General features: G+C 39.7%; 1 protein-coding gene across 1 annotated transcript in view; it reads right to left on the reverse strand.

Moving 5' to 3' along the window:
* The window catches only part of DIAPH2 (diaphanous related formin 2), an 813,565-nt gene that overhangs the window by 500,877 nt on the left and 288,573 nt on the right, over window positions 1-24,115 (reverse strand). Inside the window, exons 19-20 of the mRNA XM_084638844.1 lie at window positions 21,215-21,316; window positions 11,185-11,279 (exon numbers count right to left, since the gene is read on the reverse strand). Of these exons, the coding sequence (XP_084494970.1) occupies window positions 11,185-11,279; window positions 21,215-21,316 (197 nt within the window). The remainder of the gene's footprint in view (window positions 1-11,184; window positions 11,280-21,214; window positions 21,317-24,115) is intronic.

Here is a 24,115-nt window from a genome sequence, read left to right on the forward strand (position 1 = left end):
CCACATCGAGGGTCCTGGTGTAATTTTTCCAGAGGTGGTGTTCTGTGACTTGTGGAGTTATTGTAGTTTTTTTTTTTTTAAATGTTTTTTTTTGGGGGGGGGGGGAGTTCGTTTTGTTTTGGTGTTTTTTTATTTATTTTTTTAAATATAGCAGTCTGGTGTTTCTTGCATGACCTCCAGGTAGGTTTCATGATTTTCTTCCTTCCTGTGTTCTTGTTTGAAGTGGCCCCTTCTGGAATATGTGAGGTGCAGAAGATGATTCCTCAGTTTTTTCTGAAGTCCTTCTGCAGAGCTGCTCAGCATATTTGGAGTTGTATGTAGGAGACAAAGTGTTTTAGATACGAGTCTTCCGGCAATGTTTTGGGGATCATGAAAAGAGTGATAATGTATTTGCAGGTAATAAACCACACTGTTTTAGTTAAAATAAATTGCATTAAAAGCATGAAGTCAGAATAGCAATAGGACTTGCCATTCTAGACCTAATTAACAGTTCGAGTCCATCCCACTGCCTCTGCGAAAGGTACGTGCCTGGGGCTTATTATCACTAATAAATATTCTAAAATTCCCCACCACAAAAATATTCCCATCTAAATTAGACAGATACAGAACACGAAGACATACAAAGGAGGAGAATGGGGAAAGGAAGGACAGGGCTTAAAAAAAAATAACGTGAACCATAGTATACAGCAGCCAAATAATACATGCACTAGAGGACAAGTAGAAATTATAAGATACTAGCAAATTAACAAAAGCACAGCTTGAACTGTCATCTGCATAAACCATAGTACTACTTTGAATAAACTGACTGGAGTTTCTAGCACCATCTTTAAGATTCCTTTCATATGAACTAAAAACATTCAATACAGAGTATTAGCTCTACTTTAATGGCTAAATGATATATTTTCTTACCACATAATGTAGAGAAAAAAATCAGTATGCCTCAATAATGACAAGGAATAAGATGACGCTCCACATAAGAAAATATGATAAGCATAAGGGGGGAGGAGAGACAAATGAATTTTCTCAAAAAAATCCCAAAATTAGGCTGGGTTTCAATAAATTAAGCATTTGATTTTATCTATGAATATCCAACACAAATTAAGGATTGCTCTTTATGACACATTTTTATAAAATTTGATTTCCCCTCGCCCTCCAAAAAATACTACAAAGTTGACCTGCTTAACTCCGTTAAAAAATACCTGGGAGATATAACTAAGTTTTGCAGGACCTATTCTGTATATAATAATCTCTCTCATGTACGTAGTCAATTACATGTACATTCTCATACTGTTTAACGTAAGTAAATAAAACAAGATTTAAAAAATTGGAAACAGCTTGAATTCATACACGAAAGTTAAGTATTTGTCCAAAATTATATATTTTCATTACCTCTCAAATTTTGCCTACAACTGAATTTTTAAACCACTGCTTTGTTTTACTCAAATTTTTAATTTGAGGTTAAGTACTCTTCAGATACCTAACAAATCTATTACATATTCAGCTAAAATGACAATTCCAACATTTACATACCAGTTTTATTACTCATCAAAGGTGCAAAAAACAGAATGGTAGATAGCATCTGTTATATTAATTGTACACGTGACAGGTTGGGTCACAGAAACCCCCTTGGGATTGCCACATGATGTGCTGAAACTGTCTCTGAGCCCATTTTCCCTGCCAGCTTGGGACTTCAGAACCCTGTTTGATTGAGCCAGACACACTAGCCTGCTGCAAACACAGACCGAGGTCTGAACCATGCCCCACCAAAAGCTGCAGACTTAACAGAAAACAGCTTAAGAAGTGCTCCTGTCTCTAGCACCCAGATACCCAGTTCCCAATTGGATCCAAACCCCAAATAAATCCATTCCACTCCATTTTAAGCTTATACAGGGTAAACTCATAAATTGTCCGCCCTCTATAACACTGATAGAGAGATATGCACAGCTGTTTGCTCCCCAGGTATTAGTCACTAACTCTGGGTTCAGTAATAAGCAAAAAGTGATTTTATTAAATATAAAAAGTAGAATTTAAGTGGTTCCAAGTACTAACAGACAGAACAAAGTAAGTTACGAAGCAAAATTAAACAAAACATGTAAGTCTAAGCCTAATACATTAAGAAACTGATTGCAGATAAAAATCTCACCCTCAGAGATGTTCCAATAAGCTTCTTTCACAGCTTCGACCCCATTCTAGTCTGGGCCCAATCCTTTCCCCTGGTACAGTCCCGATTCCAGCTCCAGTGGTAGCTAGGGGATTTCTCATGACTGCAGCCCACTTTGTTCTGTTCCACCCCCTTATATAGCTTTGGCACAAGGCAGGAATCTTGTGTCCCTCTGGGTCCCCACCCCTCCTTCTAAATGGAAAAGCACCAGGTTTCAGATGGATTCCAGTACCAGGTGACAGTCACATGTCCTGAGACATCCAAGCCTTCATTCTTCCTCGCCTGACTCACAGGAAAGCTTGCAAGTAAACAGACTCATTACAACCAACTGTCCTAGTTGATGGGAGCAATCAAGATTCCAAGCCACCATTAATGGCTCACACTTTACATAGTTACAATAGGAGTTAAGAGTAACACTTCATATTTCTAGCTTCATATACAAGAATGATACATTTATACAAATAGGATGACCATACTCAGTAGATTATAAGATTTGTAATGATACCTTACAATAGACCTTGTTCATGAAGCATATTCCAGTTACATTATATTCACATTCATTAGCATACTTTATAACATTATATGGAATGCAATGCGTCAGCCCAAAATAACTAAAATTGAAACAAATAAATCATCATAGTAAAATAAAATATCCAATAGATAAATATTCCATTATTTTACATGTTACAGATGAACATTCAGTCTATTAAAAAAAATGTCCATTGTTTTCAGAATAAATTCACCACTACTTTATTTTAATAGATACTGAATGTGCCTAAGATACAACAATCAGTAAAGTTGATCCTTACCCTTAAGTGGCTAAGTCTTATTCAACTCTTTAAAAATGTTTTGTTTATCGTCAAGGTCCAAAACTCCTTGAATGATAGACTTTATTCATCATTCAAATTTTCTTTTTATGGGGGTCCTAAAGCAACACTTTAGATTTAATACATCTATCTGAAGGACTTTAGGGAGACATTTTTCAATCAAATAAATTGAATTTTGAGTTTCAATGTCATTTTGGTTAATGTACCACTCTGATTTTCTCTGATTCTTGACCAGCTACAGCTGGTACCATGAATAACTACATATAGACAATTATTTTACAATGCCTTCCTCCCCCTCCATTTCTTACGCCTCTATTAAATGGAGAAAAAGAAGTACGTTGCTTTATGGAGAAGGTCTCGAAAGGGGGAACGCGAGAAATTGATTCAGTATGTTCAGGGATATTTTGGAGCAGTTTATTAAGTGAGAATTTGGGTTTTAAGAATATTCTCTTTAAAAAGTTTCAGTATCTGTTCCACCTTTGCATGTTATCATCCCCAAAAAATAGGACCACAATAGTAATAAAAGAGAAAGTCTTTCAGACATACTCGTACAATATACTATACAACTAACACAGAGATGCAAGCTACATCAGATTTAAGTGACCATAACTATTCTGGCTTCACTTCCCAACCCTGCCTGGGGATTTGCACTTGTCAACTGATGAAGCGTGACACTAAATAAGAATTTTGGCCAGGATGAAAGAAGCAAGTTTAAGGTTGAAGAAGGGCATAACTGTTTTTTTATGTTAGTGCAATTGTTATGGTGCAGCAACATACCCCCAAACTGCTTCTCAGCACAGCATACCCAAAAAAAACCACCACTGACTCTAAAAATCTGCAAATTGACATAAAAAGTACATGTAAAAGCACACAGAGAAACCTTACTGAACTCAAACTACAGTGCCTATGAAAATACACTGTAAACCAGTCTCACTATGTCCAAACTGTAGATTAATGTAGGAGCCTCAATGCTTTGAGTTTAAATATTTTCCTTAAGTATTTGAATCTATGATGTACTACAGCAAGTCCACGCTATGCATTCAAAATCAGAGAAAGAACATTAACTGAAGTCCTATATCTAGTCAATTACTTGAAGTCTATTTCCTTTCTGGTGTTTTGAGGATATTGCTGGACATAGTCCCTGCCTCATTAGAATCTTAGATGGTATCTGAGGAAGGAGGTAATAAAAAGCCCCTCCATCCATGTACTTCAGTAGGGTGCAGTACAGATCAGCTACCTAATCCTGCTACTGGCACTTTTCCCCACAAAGAGCAGTGTCTACTATATCAGGATGGAGAAAAAAATAAACCAGCTTCAACAAAAGAAATGGGGTCCACAAATAGGAAAATTTCTATCTCTGGCTGTAAATATCAATGAATTCCTCTATGACCCTAGGATTTTACGTCTAATAAAAAAAAGTTGCAATGAGAGGACAGAAAACTGGAATGTCTTATTGTTGGTTTTATAAAATCAGTGTGCAGGAATTGAAACAATACTTGACAGTGACTTCTATAATTTAATAGATGATAGTTTTCTGTCAAGAGTTGGTTGCTCAATCTGAGTTCTTATTTTAAATTCTAGGGAAAACAACAACTCCATGTAAACAGATTTTGTAGTCTTATCAATGTCATGCTTCCCATACTGATCACATTTACAACCACCTAAGCTTTCATCACTTCAGACAGTTTATAACAAATACATAAGCACAACAAAGTATGTATTGAACTCTTACTAACTTCTGCAAATTTCTAATCGGAAATATAAAAGCAAAACAAAGGAAAATAAAAATTAATAATTAAAAAACAATGCTCTACTGGATTGTTTGCATAACTCCCTCCCTCTTCTCCCTTTTGTATAATGAAAGAGTGTAAAAAAGAAAACCCATCTTAGGGTTAGAGAGATTTCTGGTAAGTTTATTAGCATACAGATAGCTTAAAGTGACCACTCACACTTCTTCAGAATACCAGACCTGATAATTCTGGGAACAGAGGGGGCTCACCCCCACCAGCGAGACCTTGAATGCAGTGTGCATTGTCACGCTGCAAGAAGGCCGCCATTTTGAAGAGCGTGTCATCACATCAGTGGGGGCAGGGAATACTATTTAAAATGGCACCCACTATCCAATACTGGACCAAACATATCCAGTTTGGTCTCAGTTCTAGATGGGGGAAAAACATTAGAAATGCAAGACTGTCTGGTTTAAAACCACATGAACTGACTGCCCAGTGTAGATTTTTTAATTGTTTTAATATTGTTTGTTGTGTAATGCTTTTACTTACAAATAAAATAGGCTTGCATCGGAAGTGATGTGCAGTACCTTATAACTGTGGGAAATTACCCTGTTAGTCTCCATAAGGTCTACTTAAGCAGAGTCTTTTACTAGGAATAAGACAGGGAAGGCAAGGAACTGTTCATCCTGGAGATACACCGGGTCAGATGGGACACAGATGTATCTCTTCACCCAAGAGGTGATGGCCAGGGGAGCCAGACGACAGAGTGTAGGTGCACCTACTGTTCTACAAAGAGGGAGTGCAGACGCAGTTGCCTTGAATTGCACCTGTATTCCAATACATATGGACTCAATAACCCAAATAAAAATGCACAAACAACGGTGTATTAAAGAAACATTGATTAGTGGGGGGAAAAAAGGAAAGCAGATAGTAAAACAATGTATCATGTATTCAGTTTTTCTATTTTTTTTCATTTATACGTTTCTACAATATGCTACAGAAATTACCACCCTACATCATTACCAGCTTCCAAACAATTAAGCTTAATAATCTACTAGAAACATACTACTAGGCTGCTTGTTGGGCTCATAGTTGAAGGATACAACGGCCTGGTTCTGCTAAAATTAAGCTCGCTGGAATTTCAGTACAGGCCCTGATGGAAGGCTATAGCATGAAATTAAGCTAAGCACTAATATACAAAAGGGAGAATGTATTTTTCTCCTCAATAGGAGGACTTTACCATGCAGGGTTTATTCCAATGTGTGGTTGTTTTACTTTTTGGTGGTGGTTTTGCTTTATTTTGGTTTGGGTTTTTTGCACTAAGTATTTAGACTTTGATTTAAAAGGATGGGGTATAAATCCAAATCTACCCCCCTTCCACCCAAAATTAGTGATTTGCTATTTCTTTGTAAAGGGAATGAAACCCAGGATTTCTCGCTCTCATCATTCCTCTGCTCAGCAAATATCTGTGAAACATACTGGCTACAAGTCCCATCCCACTCTAGTGCTGGCACACAAAATACTGTCAGTTACTTTTTTAGCTCAATGAAAGAGATCTGGGATCGCTCTAAAACTTCCAGCCCTACTGTGGGCGTCAATATGCCGCCACGATGGATTTTTTTTCATTTTTTTTTTTTTTAAGCCTAGGAAGTTACATACAAAAGTATGTTAAAAGATCATTATTACGGATACAATGTCAAATCAAGCACTCAAAAATAAGAAAATGACAGAAGTTAAGTTAACCTCTGCATTAAGTTATGCATCTTAATTCAGCCCCCTTGTGTGAATGCATTATGATACAATCTACTTACATGGTCACATATTTTTTGCTGTTGGATTCTTGCCTCGTTCAGTGCTCAGGATGGACCTGCTCCAGGGATCAACCAGGGTTGTACAGCAAAAGAGACTCTTGTCCGTAGGACCCCTCTCCCTTGTTAGCTGCTATTTTCATCTTAAACATTCCGAACACTGAGCCCAAGCTTCAACATCAGAGTTTTGCCATCAAGTTTAACACAGGCAGAATCAAGAGAATCATTTATATTTAATAGTTATCCAAGTGCTGGGTTGTTTTTTTTTTTCCATTACATCTGGATGAGCTGGCTCTCACATTTCAGCACACATTTTGCTTTAACATGATCACTACTTGTAGCTTAACAGTTTGATGGTTCTTAGCACTGAAATGGCAAACTCTCTTAAGACCACTGTCATTTATACACTGTTGTAACCTGGGAAACCCAGCATTGACGGATAGCTCAGGAATTGTTAGAACACACAATCTGTTAACTGCAGCTCTGATAATTAAACAATATTAAATTTGTACCTTCACACACACCTGAGTTTCCCTCTACTAGACAAGAATAAGCAATGAAGGATTATGCTGAGTTGAAAGCAATAACGTACCAAATTTACAAGAGGAGAAACAGAATTGGCAAAAATTTTCACTCTTTTTTTGTTTAATGGTTAAAGGTTAATTTAGTTTTTTCCACTCGTCTCAGAAGCTAGCATAATTTAGCATTCATCAATGCCTTATGTAAATACTATAGCTGTTGATGAAAAGAACAGGCCTAAGGTTGTATGTACTCATTATTAGTAACGGAGGTCATATAAACAAGTAAATGAAAGACCTCTAATTTTACCACAGCTGAGAATCACAACTTGACAAAAATCCATTTACATAACACTTCACTGTGATTTTCATGGATACTGCTAGTTACACACAATTTTTTGTTGCATGACCACCATATACATGCCAGCATTTCTGAAAGATCAATATGATTTGAAGAAATCTGAAGCCAATTGAAAATATATATATATATTCTTTTTTCAACAGACAAGCGTTGTAATGCAGTATATTGTTTTTGTTTTGTCATAATAAAACACTTCTAAACTCTTCTAACACACAATAAATTACAACTTCATAATTTATTCATCTTCGGATCAAATAATTCTCACAACCCACCATACCCTATGCACCCCACACAAGAGTCTTCTTTTTTTTTTTTAATTTTAATCTTACTCCACTTCTCAGCAATTCCTAAAAACAGACTCTGAGGTAAAGATTAATTACAAAATACGACCATATGGATTTGCTACTATATAAAAACTATTTTAATAAATAATTCAACATAACACTTGCAGTGGGTAAGGTAAAAACAACATACAATCACTGGAATTCAAAGGAATTCAAAAGGTGGTTGGATCAGCCATACATTTATTGATACATCTTATACCCAAGGAAAGGTAATCTTTGCAAAATGTATATTGGCTCTTTTGACTAGCTATATTAGGGACTCCTCCTGGATTTCAAAAAGTTCTCCAGTTTCAGCACAGCAGCTCAAGTATAATGTGAAGCCAAGATGATCCAGAGTCATATGGCTTTCTATGACTAATTCAATTCAACATGGAAATTACTCTTCTACTCTACTTCCTTCTGAACTAGCTTTGTGATTCACCTCTAAATCCCAGGCTGGGAAATTCTGCGAAAGAGTTTTCCCAGAGAACCTAACCAACTTCTAGGAAAAGAGGTCTGTGCCCTGACACATCTGACTTTCCTGCCACCTGGAAGAGAGAAGAGGAATGTGCTTTTCATTCTCTTCTCCCTTCTTGAATATGGGCTGAGGATTCCCACCACTATGCCCCCCTCCCCAGTCTTTTGCAACTCACAGCTGTTTTAAGGGGTAAATCACAATTTATCTTTCAACAGTTTCATATACACTGCCTATATTCTAAGTGAAGAAAGTAATCAAGTTGGTTGCTCTTAGGTCACAGAAAAGGCAAGAATTCATGTCTCCCAGCAAGAGAAGCAAAGGTAGACTTTTCTTTCCCACACTTCGAGAACCACCCCCACACACACACCCCGCAGCTCAGCACTGACTACGCCTGTACTGTCCCTTTCAGACAGCAGTTCAATGAAGCCTTACTAGAGAAGCTGGTGAGTTTCTCTGCTGCTCAGAACATAGCACACTGAAAATGAACAGATCATTATAAAATGCACCGCTGCCCTTCCCACTCATTAGAGCAAGCTGCCTTCTTTGCAATGGCAATTTTTTATTTTTTTTTTTTAAATCTTGGACACTATAACCGAACACCTGACTTTCAGCATGCACTGAAGTTTCCCAGATTTGACCTGTGACAGCATCTGGGGGAACAAGTTGCAGAAAAAAGGACTCTGACAACACGCTGCTCTTTCCCAGCGAGTTTTTTCTCTAGCAACTAGCACCATGGTATTAATTTTCCTCTGTACTCAATATAAGTAATAATCCAATTATTTCTGGTAATTACAAGATGGAAGTAATATCTTCTAAAACACAATAAATTAGAAAAGTAGCATTTTCAATATGTACAACTATATAATACCAATTTAGCTTTACCTCCTGTGATATGTAAGAGGCATAACTAAGTTTTTGTACACCATTTTTTAGAAGATCTAAAATGTATTAAATGATTAAATAAACAACCTCCACCAGTAAATACTTTGCAATTGGTATTACTGAAAATGTTATTCTAGTAAATAAATGACAATCTCACATATCCGGAGGATTAGATTCGAATGGAAGATTTTTTTTCAGAAGAGTTTGAATAAGGTCAGACTTATATTATATAGCTTGTGTCACAAACACAAAGGGAAGGGTAACCACCTTTCTGTATACAGTGCAATAAAATCCCACCTGGCCAGAGGCAAAACCCTTTCATCTGTAAAGGGTTAAGAAGCTAAGATAACCTCGCTGGCACCTGACCAAAATGACCAACGAGGAGACAAGATACTTTCAAAGCTGGAAGGGGCGGGAACAAAGGGTCTGTCTGTCTGATGCTTTCGCTGGGAACAGATCAGGAATGCAGCCTTACAACTGTTTGTTAGTAAGTAATCTCGCTAGAAATGCGTTAGATTTTCTTTTGTTTAATGGCTGGCAAAATAAGATGTGCTGAATTGAATGTATACTTCTGTTTTTGTGTCTTTTTGTAACTTAAGGTTTTGCCTACAGGGATTCTCTGTTTTGAATCTGATTACCCTGTAAGGTATTTACCATCCTGATTTTACAGAGGTGATTCTTTTACCTTTTCTTTAATTAAAATTCTTCTTTTAAGAACCTGATTGATTTTTTATTGTTCTTAAGATCCAAAGGCTTTGGGTCTGTGTTCACCTGTACAAATTGGTGAGGATTTTTATCAAGCCTTCCACAGGAAAGGGGGTGTAGGGTTTGGGGGGATATTTTGGGGGAGGACGTCTCCAAGTGGGCTCTTTCCCTGTTCTTTGTTTAACACGCTTGGTGGTTGCAGCATAGGGTTCAAGGACAAGACAAAGTTTGTACCCTGGGGAAGTTTTTAACCTAAGATGGTAAGAATAAGCTTAGGGGGTCTTTCATGCAGGTCCCCACATCTGTACCCTGGAGTTCAGAGTGGGGAAGGAAACTTGACAGCTTGTTTTCCCGATAAGTATTTCACATGGTGTAACGGGTCTTGAGCAACACATTAGTATCATTTTTATGCTTTCTCTGCTGTACATCATATAAACCCACTAATAATAGCATCCAGGACTTTTTGTGAAGGATTCTGCATAGATTTAAATAGATTTATTTGGTCATTGATAATTTACTGAGGCCTCACTCCTCATCAAATCAGTTCAAGTTAGGAGTAGGTTTGTCTCCATGCAGAATCAGACACTGTACTAACTTCCCCCTATGAAGAGGAAAGTATATGGAGGTGCACAGAGAAGAGAATAAATTCCATACTTCATGATTGCAGGCAATATTTATGTTCACAGTGACAAAAGGAAACATGACTGATTGTTAAGTACATGGTGCCTGACAATACAGTCACCACGCAGGCAAAACTCATTGACTTTAAGGGGTCATTGCATGAAGCAGCACGATACCCTGGCATATATTAAATAAAAGGTGTCAATAATATAATTGTACTATGTCCTCTGCCACAGACTGCAAAAAAAAAAATCTGTAAGTCATCATGATGAAGCACGAACTTGCAAAATATTGTAATTAACAAGCAGTAAATATTACCCCATATTAAATCAATGTATCTGATGTCCAACATGGCTCTTGTATTCTCTGACATGAATGGGGGTTGGGGCATCCCCACACGTCATCAGTAGAAGATAGCTTAATGACCATTTGAGTATTTGCTCATTATTATCTTAGTATTTTCTGTATGCATGAGAAAATTAACATGAAAGCAAAAAGAAGCCAGACTATGGCAAACAAATGTACCCTTTTGTCAACACTTCCTTTATATAACAATTACTTTGTCTGTATTCTTCGCACCCAAAAATAAAACGGAAAGAGCAGTCACAATGCATAGGTATTAAAGAAGATAAAGTGAGGAGTTTATAGCATGCGTTTAGCATACAATTTTGAATAGTTCCTTATTCTTCTTCTTGAGTTAAAGCTCATTTCTTTGAAGAGATTGTTATGAGGAAAGCTGTTTTGCTGAAACAGATTACATTATGACTTACCTGAATCAAGGATTCACTCAGCTTCTTTTCATCCACCTCTAAAATAATATTTTTTATTTCTTCATAAGGCATTCGGAAAGATCCCAGAAAGATTGCTGAAATTAAATAGGAAGTTATTAAAAACAAATAAGTCAAAAGTATGAAGCAACATCATATTTTAAGTAATATTTTTACTGCAAAAACACATTCAGAAATAGGTTAACTATAGGTCAGATTATCTACAGGAAAAAACAAATTTATATAGAAGACTACATAAAGTTTTAGCAAAATAAGTCGGTTATCTCATGACAATTTCTAATGACAAATGTCCACATTCTTAAAAAATAAAAAGGCAATTATATTTTCCCTCCTTGATGATTTGAACTGACAGGCCAAAGACTGAAATAAGTGCAGGGAACTGGACTAGACGACCTAGAGTGACCAGATGTCCCGATTTATAGGGACAGTCCTGATATTTGGGGCTTTTTTTTTTTTTTTTTAAACCTAGGCACCTATTGCTCCCCACATCCTGTCCTGATTTTTCACATTTGTTATCTGGTCACCTTTTGACCCCTTGAGCTCTCTTCCTGTCCTATGATTCTACTCTCTCATACTGCAACACACACCCTCACAAACACTGAAGCAATTTTCTATGAAGGGTGAAATGTCTGCACTGCTACTGTACCTACTGGACGTATGCTGTGAATAGAATATTTCAATCTCTTACTTTCAATCCTGCCCCTTTCACAAAAAGCACTCACATGTATGTGTAAATTGTGCACTTGAGATTGCTAATAATCATTGGGAGCTGGTACTCTATGGCATTGTGTGAGATAAAGTGCTGAAAAAATGCAACATCAACAGCAGTACAACATTTCCCAAAGGGATAAACATGATGTGGGAAAAGACACGTGGCCCTCCTCCCCACCTCTACTGGGGTAGTAGCGGGGCCAGTACTGAGGTGAGCACATGCTGTATACTTTTAAAGCCTAACACAGCTCTGAGGCTCTCAAAGAAATTTAAGATGAGTTAGCTGAAATATCTCAGGGAAGCCCCGTTGCTGTGTGGCCCCTGTGCTAATCTATACTCTTCCAAATGGATTTTGGACTTAAAAGTCATCAAGTAGTCCTGATAGGCTACCACAGTTGCAACCATCTGAGCTGCAATAACTTGAAGGGGTGTGTCAAGGTTCCTCCCCCACTCTGAACTCTAGGGTACAGATGTGGGGACCTGCATGAAAACCTCCTAAGCTTATTCTTACCAGTTTAGGTTAAAACTTCCCCAAGGTACAAATTAATTTTATCCTTCGTCCCTGGATCTCCACTGCCACCACCAAACTTTAACTGGGTTTACTGGGAAACGTAGTTTGGACACGTCTTTCCCCCAAAAATCCTCCCAACCCTTGCACCCCACTTCCTGGGGAAGGTTTAGTAAAAATCCTCACCAATTTGCATAGGTGACCACAGACCCAAACCCTTGGATCTGAGAATGAAAAAGCATTCAGTTTTCTTACAAGAAGACTTTTAATAGAAGTAAAGGAATCACCTCTGTAAAATCAGGATGGTAGATACCTTACAGGGTAATTAGATTCAAAACATAGAGAATCCCTCTAGGCAAAACCTTAAGTTACAAAAAAGACACACAGACAGGAATAGTCATTCTATTCAGCACAATTCTTTTCTCAGCCATTTAAAGAAATCATAACACATACCTAGCTAGATTACTTACTAAAAGTTCTAAGACTCCATTCCTGTTCTATCCCTGGCAAAAGCAGCATAGACAGACAGACACAGACCCTTTGTTTCTCTCCCTCCTCCCAGCTTTTGAAAGTATCTTGTCTCCTCATTGGTCATTTTGGTCAGGTGCCAGCGAGGTTACCTTTAGCTTCTTAACCCTTTACAGGTGAGAGGATTTTTCCTCTGGCCAGGAGGGATTTTAAAGGGGTTTACCCTTCCCTTTATGACAGGGTGTCAAATCAGCTTGTCAGAGAAGAGTGTCTCAGATCAGTTTCTACCAGTGACCCAATGTGGCCAAAGTTTCTACCTGAGGTTGGCTTCTGTGCCATCATTTTCAATACTGGCTCCATGTAGACTTCAACATTAACCGTGCCTTGGCACAGTTGTGTCAAGGTGAGCCATGTCTGTGCTAACACGAACACCCTGGCCATGATATGGCTCTCCATCCCATCTGACAATGTCGTCACAGCATCATGTGGTGTTCTCATGTGGCTACACAGTCCAATCTGTGAGAAGCAAGATCCTGAACAGATGTCACAAGGGAACATGCAGTTTCCCACTGAATACTTGACAGGATGCTTGGCCTTTTTTTAAAAATCAGTTTTTCCACATCTATCTTCTTCAAAGTGTTTACAACCTTCATTGATAGTTGCTCTTCATTATGTGTCTGATATCAAAATTTATGTTGAATGAGCTAAGATTCTATTTAAACATGTCAAAAATATTTTCATTGACCACCCCTCCTGTGCTTTCTGAGAAACCTTTCTTTCGGAGTCTATCATCACTCATTCTAATAACATGACCAGGCCATAAGGTGAGCTTTGATAATTATTGCTTTGATACTCTTTCAACTATGTTAATATTTGAGCCTGTCTCTCAATAATGGACTTTCAAAATAGGAGAGAGACAGCACATGTGACCAACACAGAGGGACCGTCCTCTACACTGACCTAGCTGGGGATCAAGCTAGATGCATAGGCTGGTATACTGCAACTCCCTCAGGATAAGCTTTGGGAGATACTGGGCTTAATTAGAAGAGGTAGAGGGGCAAAGAAAGTTACACTCTGTGAACTGCAGTCTAGTCACAACTTTCCCTGCTCGGTGGTAGCCCTGGGGTTAGCAGTGACCACTGCAAGCATAGAAAGACCTCACCATTTTAAGAGAGTTATTAGAAAGATGGAGGAGGATTTCATCCCCAGGGTGTGGGGACAATTTCTGAGCAATTTTAATGGAGTGTCATTCTGAAGGGAATGTATGAATAATGGAGGTTGATTTTAAGATCTACTCAGATGCTTTGGAAGGGATGGGTTTTGGGATATTTTACCAAAGCAGATAGTTCACCCAAAAAATGGTTCTCCACCTGGATGGTAACAGGGATAGTGCAGAGTATAACATTCCTGGAATTTTTCCTGTTTAGGTTCCAGTGGTTATTTGGGGAATGGAGTTTGCAAATAAAAGGGCTTGTTTCTGGTGTGACAACATAGCTGGTATACGTTATCCATCACCAGTCCTCCAGATCACACAAGGTTATGTGATTGGTAAGGGCATTTGTACTACCATGTTTAAGCATTAGCATCTATTTCTCTTCCAAGCATGTGCCCAGGGTTGATAATAGCATAGCACATGCACTGTCTCATTTTCAGATGGACAGATTTTGGGATCTGGCACCAGGAGCCAACAAGGAACCCGAACAAATACCACTAACTATGGAATCTTGGCATATGATGGTTGTCAGTGTAGCACAGAGATCGGTATCTCCGCAAACATTGCAGAGTTAAATTCTGTGCAATTCCAGGATCTGGAAGGCCTGTCACCAATATGGCCCATTGCAGAGAAATATATGCTGCAGTGCATGGTTTTGTTAGCAATCCAACAGCTGGCATCTTCAACCATCTCTACTCACCTGTCAGCCCTTACATCTGTCAATGGCTAAGCTGTTACCCAGTGTTTTAGTTCAAAAGTTTAGAGTGGGGTGGTCTGGAAGCACCAGCCGGAGTGAGGATACATGTCATTCCATCACCGTTAACACACTTAGGGATCTGATGTAGATCCTGAAATCCATACGTGAGGCTGTGGACAGGAGATGGCCTTATTCAGGCTGGCATTTGTGGCAGCCTTTTTTGGAGCTTTTAAGATCAGTGAGCTAGTAGCTGGATCCTGTAAGGATTCTTCTGGCAGGTCTTTGGAACTGAGGGATATACACTGGAAGGGGTGATTGGTTATATTCACCTGGAAGTCGTCAAAAATGGATCAAGGGGGCGAGAGTGAATCCACTATTCTACAGGAAGGTGGCAAGCCTGGGATCTTCCCTGTGGAGGCTGCGAGGGCACACGTGGCAATAAGACCAGGGAGGATGGGCCTCTCTTTATTCATGGTGATGGGTGTCCCCTCACAACATATTAGTTTATTACAGTTTTAATAGAGGGACTGATGAGGCTGGGGATCCCTAACACATGAATATGGTTCCCTCTCATTCAGGATTGGGGCAGCAACAGCAGTCGCCCAGCTGAGTATGGGAGCTAAAGCAATTCAGGTAATTGGGCATTGTCATTCTGAAGCTTACAGAATGTATGTGAGACCGCAGGTGGGGAATCATTGTTACTTTTCCACTGTGTTTTCATTCCATATGTGCGTAGATGGGCCAGGCAGATAGTGGTATGGTTCTGCAATTCCCCACCACCACCTCCACAATGACCACTTGGCCTGGGAATATGAAGGGGACTTGCTCCTTAAGGAATTTATCAAAGCTGCCTTTAAGAATCAATGCACAGCGACACGTCATCCTGCCACTAAGTATTGAGGCCACAGCTCTACCTTAAATCTCAAAACTGAATTAAAAGTAGCTTGGTTTTCACAGGTAATTACCACCTCGAGCTACCACTAAATTCAATGGGATGGGGGGGGGGGGGAAGAGGAGGAAGACGGGAGACAGAGATAAGACCAACTGTTTAGGTCAATTGGTTCTGTGTCATGCGGCTAACTTTAGGTGACCAAGTCATAAAGTTTTGGCCTGATTGAGCTCTTAGCCCATGACAGTTAGAAAATGAGAACCTACATGTTTCTCAGCAGTACTAATTAATAACGTATTTTTTCTGTAAGCCTGCACATATTTTGTTGCTACATTTTTAAAATACTTTCCAAAAATCCTCATTAAGTAGAATTATATAGGGTCAGATTGCAAGGCTATTCTTGACGTGGGCAATGAGGCAGGCATATACTAGCGTTATCATAGATGGCAGTAATAGATTCTTTACTCCAAAAATGAACAGAATTGTATTGGGCAGAAGTATCTGCCCTTGCTTTCAGGGTAAATTATGCTGGTTTAGTGAAAATAATGGTAAAAAACAGACATAATGATAATAACTAAATGTTTTTGTTAACCGATTTAAATATTAAAGATTCCCCAGTTTAGGATAGGACTTGCAGCCTGCACAGGTATTAACTGGGGACTTCCAAACACAAATGTGTGAAATACTTCAAAGCTTCTCCATGTGTTAAATTCAATGGGTAAAGCTTTTCATTTTAAAATGTTTATTTGTTTTAACATTTCCTATTCCACACATTAAATAAATCACTGCATCAATGTACATACCTCTTGCTTTATATAAATTTTGCAAATTCACAATCCAAGTAATTCTCAACAATTATTCCACCCTTCATAGAAAGGTTTAATGGCAGTAAGACCTTTCATTACTAAGATTTCATTATATTTCTGAGACACGTAACATTACATTTAGAAGTACATATCTACTATGAAGTGTTACTTAAACAATTAGTACAAATTTACTTATCTAAATGAAATGCGTTTTGTGATTACTAGCTCTCCTATTCTCACTTGCTCTTGTGCTCTTTTAAACAACAGGTCACACAGTCATTAGTCTGAATTAGTTCTGTGGTACAACAACAATAAGTCAAAATGGGATGTGCTTTAGATGGCTAGAGGGGCACAGCTATTGAGAGACGAGTCCAAGTTTTTTCATGAGTCATGCTATCACAGAGTCCCAAATAGCAGCTCCTAAGAAATTTCCCCAGAGGGAGATAGAGTGCAACAGAAAATGAAGTTATTTACCTGTAACTGGAGATTCTTTGAGATGCATGGCCCCTACCTGTATTCCGCTGACGGTTATGCACATGTGCCGGGAGCTGGAGCTTTCAGTGTTCGACAGTCCGCACAAGCATCCTATGCAGCCTCATGGTTAAGCCTGAGGTGATAAAGGATGCAGCAGGCAACTGGCATCTCCAGTTCCTTCTCTACCACAGATCTATGGGATCCACAGCAGAGGGTAAGTACGGTGCGTTTGGAATTCTGATAGAGACCACACATCTTGAAGAACCTCCAGTTACAGGCAAGTATGTTCATTTTCTTCTTTGAGGGATAGTCCCTATTGTATTCCACCGAGAGCAAGTAACCAGCACTACCTATGTGGGAAGATAGTGTAAGGAGACTGCGGAATGGAGAATTGCTGCTCCAAATGCATCACCCATGGCAGAATCATGCACTAGAGCAGTGTGTGTGGAATAAGATGTGTATCGAACACCACATGGCTACCTTGCACATGTCTGCAAGGGGCACACTGTGGAGTGCGGCTGTAGTTGATGCTTGTGCTCTCGTAGAATGGGCCCAAATCTCTTTGGGAGGATTGTCCCAATAATTGATAGCAGTGCGTAATGCACTCTGAGTCCCACTTGGAGATTCTCTCCGTGGAAATGGCTTGCCTTTGAATCTCTCTGCTATGGCTACTAAAGCCGAGGAGATTTCCGGAAGGGCTTTGTCTAATCAAGATGAAAAGCCAAAGCTCTCCGAACATCTAACAAGTGAGACCTCCTTTTTCCATTAGAGGTGTGAGGCTTGGGGAAGAAGGTATGTAAATGTATGACTTGACTGAAGTGGAACTCGGAAACCACCTTGGGTAGGAACTTAGAGTGAAGACGTGAAGAGACCTTGTCTTTATAGAAAGTGCTGAAGGGGGAGAAGGGTTAGCTACCATGTCTCCCAACCCTCCTAGCTGATGTAATAGCTATAAGGAAAGCGACTTTCATGGAAAAGAGAAATAGCGAGCAGGAGGGAGTGGTTGTCAATGAGGTGAGATCCCATTGGGGGGTGTCAAGGCTGATTCCCCACTCTGGCACTTCGAGTACAGAAGGTGGGGGCCCGCAAGAATTCTAAAAATTAATACTGGCCACTCCAGGCTTGTATTAAACTCCCAAGGTTACAGCTTCTCTCTGACCTTGGATGGGTAGATGCTGCCACCACCCAAATGCAAAAAAACAAACAAACAAAAAAACCCTTTTGAGAACCCAGGAAGGCGCACTTGGGAATTCCTTCCTGTGGGGTAGCCTCAAGCTCTTTCACTCCCCCAGCTTTATGGCTCAGAGTGCTTAATGGCAGCTTTATGGAACTGAGTGCTAGTCCCGAGTCCTTCAGAAAGAGGAAATACCCCAAGGGTAGTGGGATGCCCATCGCTTCGGGGACAAGGCCCTGTCGTGTAGCCCAGGAAGTGAAATGCATCCATTTGGCTCAATATGAGCACCTTGCGGAGTCTTTCCTGATGCTTCAAAGGACACTTGCACTGGCAGAGAGTACTCCTGAGCTAGTGGACGTAGCCATCCAAAAACCAAGCCATCAATCGACGGGTGTGCAAGTTGGGGTGTCTGAGTCTGCTGTTGTGGTGAGTAGCTCTGGGAACAGCCAAAGCATGAGTGGAAGGTGCTTCAACATGCAGAGGAGAAGTGGGAGCCCGAATTGGTAAGGCCAGCAGGGGGCGATCAGGAGTTGCTGCTTTCTCTCATCTGACCTTGTGGACTACTTGTGGTAGGAGGAGCCAGGTGGGGGCGGGAGGAAGCATAGCATGTGCAGTCCCACCAATTCATGGTTAGGGCATCCCACAGAGACTGGGCTCTGATTTCTCTCCTTGAACAATATTGGGTGCATCTGTTGTTGTTGTGGAATGCGAGAAGATCCCTCACTGGAGTTCCTCATCAGTCAAAGATGTCCATGACTGCAGAGTCACGAGGGTGGAGCAGGGGTGTTGTAGCTTGGAATACTCTGAAGTCACCTGGATGACCAATGAGTTCGGTAGAGAATGAGAGAACAGGAACATTGACCCTTTGGTAGGGACACAGTATTACTTCTCAACCCCTTTCAGGATGTGTGGATGTGTGGCTGGGGTATGCCAGTGCATGCCAACTGGAGGATGTCACCACTGGTTGGTAGGACCACACTCATTGGTATCAAACTGTGTAAGATGTCAAGCAGCTGGTGCTGACTGTCTTGTACCTCCTCTAAGGGGATCTATAGGACATTGGCTATTCTCCACAGCAATTCTTGGAACTGGTGATAGTTGTCCAACAGAGAGGAGGGGATTGAAGGAGTGGCTGCATCTGGAGAAGATGAGGGATACCGGTGAAGTTGGGCTAACCAGCATGTCAACCAACACTGTCGGAGCACCTACCTGACAAGGGTTGTGGTGGCAACGTGGAGAAATTCTCCTGAACCTAGTGGGATCTTTCAGAGCATGAATATTGGGGCCACAACCCAGTTGACCTGCTGTTGCATAGCCTGGGACCACAGTGCCAGATAACAACTATGTGGATAAGGTAAGGTGGAGAACTACCATGGTGCCACTGGAACATTCCAGTAGTCATGCTTCCAGAACGAGAGATATGGACACAGTGTCAGACATCCGTATCGTCTGAATCAAAGGAGTCAGAATTCTCACCAAATGGTGGTACTGTCGGAATTACTGGAATAGAAGGCAGCAGGGACATAGCAGTCGAAAGGTCCCTTCAAACTGGTGGTAAGATCGGGGCTCATGGAGACGGCAGTCCCTCAGGTGCAAACAACTCATGGACACTCAGGGCTCTTCCCAATCTCCCGGGGTATCCGTTCTGGAGGGAACTGCATCTATCTGGAGACTCACAGTTCCCGGGACACCAGTGGAGCTGGAGGAGATGGAGTGGCAGGATCTGTAATTGATACCGGCAGATCCAGCAATCAGTGCATCCATTTCTCGGTCTCGTGAGACATGGAGTATGGCCAGAACTCATGGACAGTGCCAAATCCTTCACAGACTTGGAGTAAAACTTACTGTCATGCTTAATATGTGCATGCTTCCTTAGTTCATGGCTATGCTCCGGTGTGAAGTCCTTAGCATTGGTACTGGTGAAACACTATGGGGGTTCTGCAGTATGGGGAGCATTTTCACCTGTTCAGGCTGACGTACAGAGTGGGTTCCCTAGCCATGAGCCGAAGCCGGTCTCATGGCATCCTCCATAAAGTCTCTCCTGAGGTAGAGAGTCTGGTTCTCTTGAGTACGGTCAGGAAAGGAGAGGCAGACACTGCACGTGGCTATGATATGGGCTTCCCCCAAGCAGTACAGAAAGTGCTGGTGCTCATCACTGATGGAAAATGAGAAGGAGCAGGCAGTACAGGTTTTGAACCCCAGCAACTCTGGCATAATCCAGTACCCAATCCCGGGTACTAGGGGGAAGAGGGGAAGGGAGTAGTCTGGCAGAAAACACCATTTAAATGGCGCCCCAATTTCTAAATCTGCTACAAAAAAGGTGGAATCAAACAAAAAAATACAGAACAAACAATAAATCTGAACTATGAACAGTTTGGATATTTTTGTAAACTTTTGGAGTAGAAACTCCAACTCAGAACATGTGGCGGTGAGAAGGAACTGGAGACACCTGCAGCCTGCCGCACCTTTATCGCATTGGGCAAAATCATGAGGTGGCACAGGGTGCATATGCGGACTGCCAAACAACATTACTTTCAAAAGGTCAGGGTGCATTGTGTGCACGCATAACCCTCAGTGGAATACAATTACTCAAAGAACAAAGTCTACCAACTGTAAAGAGCAGTAAATCTTGAGTGAGTTTTGACTGGAAATGTGCCTAGACCTGAAGAGAAAGCCATTTGAAGTAGCTACTTCTTTGACTCTCTTTTTCCTCTTAAGAGCCTATGCCTCGACCCACAGAAGTGACTGCAGACTTGTTGAGAGAATGCAGTTGTGCTCCTATTTCCCCACTGCATGAGTCTGGAGAATTGTCAAAACCATTTTGCTACACTGCGTTTCACGCAATATAATGCATTATTTGTCCAGAGTTCAGCAACAAGCAGATGAATAAGGAACTGGGTTCTGCAGAACAGCTGCAGCATCATGAGGAAAATAAATGTTTATTTCCTTTTATTATTTTCCTTGTAGACTGAAAATGACAAGGTGGGAAGGGGAATTAACACAACAACCAGTTAAAGCTCGTTTGCAAGCTCATTTTTCTGCTTATCGGATAAATGATTTAATACTACTTACACAGATTCTGTGCTGTTTTTCCATCCAAGATTCTTAATTCTTTAACTCGTTTCTTTGGCAGAACTACTTTCTTTTCTTCTGTATCATCTACTGCCTTTTTAGCTGTAAAATAAATGTGTACATATGAATTTCTAATTCACCAATAATAGTTTTAAATTTTTAACAGATACAACTTCATTTAAGACACTAATGCTACCTTAGAGGGGAAAAAATAACTTCTCAATTTTTCTTCAGTTCAAGGGAAAAGAAACACGTTAGCTCACAATAAGATCTTCTCAAACACAATGGCAAATAAAACAAAATTAAAAAGCAGTAGAAGGGCCATACAGAATTTACGAACTGAAATTTGATAGGACACTGGGATGTATACTTCCACTCTTGCAAAAATACTAAAATCACAGAAATTGGTTGTTTTCTCAGTTTTTCTTTTTTTTTTAAATCCAACACATTCAACAATAAACTCTCCAGTGATTCAATACAGGTCAAAGAAGATGAGAGCTATCTGCTGAAGCACTGCCATTTCCTGTACCGTCCTGAACCCATCAGTCACAGACCAGTTTTGTTTATGAGATCTAATGACAATACTCTCAAAACTGTAGGCATCTACTACATTTTTAATAATTTAAATTAAAATTATGAATACCGTTGCTGTAATGCATAAAATCAAATCACAACTATTATGAATATTCTAGGTTTTGGATTAATACATTTGCTTATCTGACTGAAAGTTTTATATTTGGAACTTATAAAATGATATATACTAACACACACATTTAAATTTTAAACACGTACATACGAACACTTTTTTGCATAACTGGACAAATATTTTTCATGCAAATTTCACAGGTACCAATTAAATTAATCTTAAATTCTATCAAGCAAATGCACACACATGGCTTTCTTTATATCTGACGGTCCTTAGAGGTAATACAAAAAGGAAAAAAAGGGTTTGTAGATTTGCTTTTTAAGATGCTTAAAGGTGGTCTCTAAAAGTTCGTTGTTTGTTTTTCAACTTTAAGAAATTCATAATTTTATTATTCTGGAAGACAATAATGAATGCCAAACTAATGAAATTATCTTATCACAAACCACACATGGTTGACAACTGAGCAACGGAAAAGAGAAGGCACATTTAGTCGTTCTGTGTACAACTTGCTCTTTGTTTGTTTACACTTTTTGAATTTCCAGTGACCAATGAATGTTTGGAAGAAAGCAGGTTTCTATCAAAAATGCAACACTTCACCTCCTTCAACTGTAACATGGGAGTGAACACCACACTTCTTCCAAGAGCCCTCTACCCGAAAAAAACCCAGCAAAACAAAACACTTTCAGGAAAACCAGGACACAACCGCAAAAAATCATTTAACCTAGCTTGCACCCTTTTCTAGGTCATCTTTAAAAATTATGATACAAATATTTGTCCATTTGAGATTAGAAGGTCAATGCCTTCTGAGACATAACTGAAGGATACAAATCAAGAATGAGTAACTGTCACCTAGGATCTGATCCTACAAACACTTCTACACATAAGTAACGTTACACAACAGAGTAGGTCCATTGAGCGCAATAGCAATGGCCTACTCCCATGCTTAAAGTTACTCAAGTGTTCATATCTGCAGAATCAACAATTCAATTAGTATATAATGATATCAAAAGCAGGATTTAATTTTACAACTATCAGTCACCAATAGACTTTTATTGGCTATCACCTCCCTCTCTATTCAATTGAAAGCCTTCCCCAGTGTCTGGGGGACAATCTTGTCCCAATAACTGCCCCACTTCCCACTGCTTCCGTTCCTGTAGTGAAGTTATATGGATCTGCATTTCCAAAACGTCATAGTTACTTGTTTTCAGGATCAGGAAGGAATTTTTTTCCAGTCGGGCCAAATTGGTGAAGATCTGGTGGGGTGTGTTATGATGCGTTTGATATATTTTGCGGGGGGGGGGGGTAGGGGGGAGTGGAGGTTTGGTTGTGTGCGTGTGCGCGCGCGCATTCCTTGCAGCACTGTGGAGCAGTTAGATTAAAAGGAAAAAGAACGGGAATTTTAATATTAAGAGATAATGTACAAATGTTTTGTTCATCATAATTTGCAGCCAATGTCCAGTGAAAATAAAAAGGGCCAGATCCCAGAGTTAAATGAGACCCGGGATTTGGCTGGTAGATCTTTTGTCTGTAGGAAGAAGGGTAAATCTTAAAATTTCACAGACAGAGGCTCCCCTGGCTACCTCCCTCACAGATGGAGAGCTAGAGTATTCAGAAGTGAGCTGAGTCCTAGAGATAGGCTGAAAAGAGTCTACTCTGAATCACTGGTTATATGGTTGGAGCCCTGTAACTCCACACAAGATCCAATTAAATGATGGTGCAAGAGAAGGGGCTAGCATAAAAGCACCCCTCATCTATTGTTAAATTAAGAAAGTTACTGCCGGCAGTTTAAATCAATTTTGTCGTTCATTTACCTACATGTCTTGATCAATATTTGTAAATTGTCATCAGAGAGTCTACTCTGCCACTGCATTTGCTCCTGTTTATTATATGGTAATGCACATTATCCACAGGTTATGCTTGGAGAGCTCTCTTGGGAAAGTAATGACAAATATTTACTCCTCAGACAGTAATTTAATAGTTAATATCCATGCAAAATTTTAACATTCACATTGTAGCATAAATCTGTGGCTAGTAAAAGTACTGTGGTAAGGCAGTCATTCCAAATTTTCAATAATTATTAAAACTAACAACTCAGGTAAGTAGCAGTAATTACTCTACTAAGTAACATATTTCTACTACATTTTCTTATTTCTTTCAAGTCAAATGTTTTATATAATATTGTGTTAAAAATTCATTAGTTTTGCACTGATGCGTGGGTATCAGCATAAATAAACTAAACTTGGTTATGATCCTTT

The sequence above is a fragment of the Lepidochelys olivacea genome (assembly GCF_965140295.1).
Source record: "Lepidochelys olivacea isolate rLepOli2 genome assembly, chromosome: 9".
NCBI lineage: Eukaryota > Metazoa > Chordata > Testudines > Cheloniidae > Lepidochelys > Lepidochelys olivacea.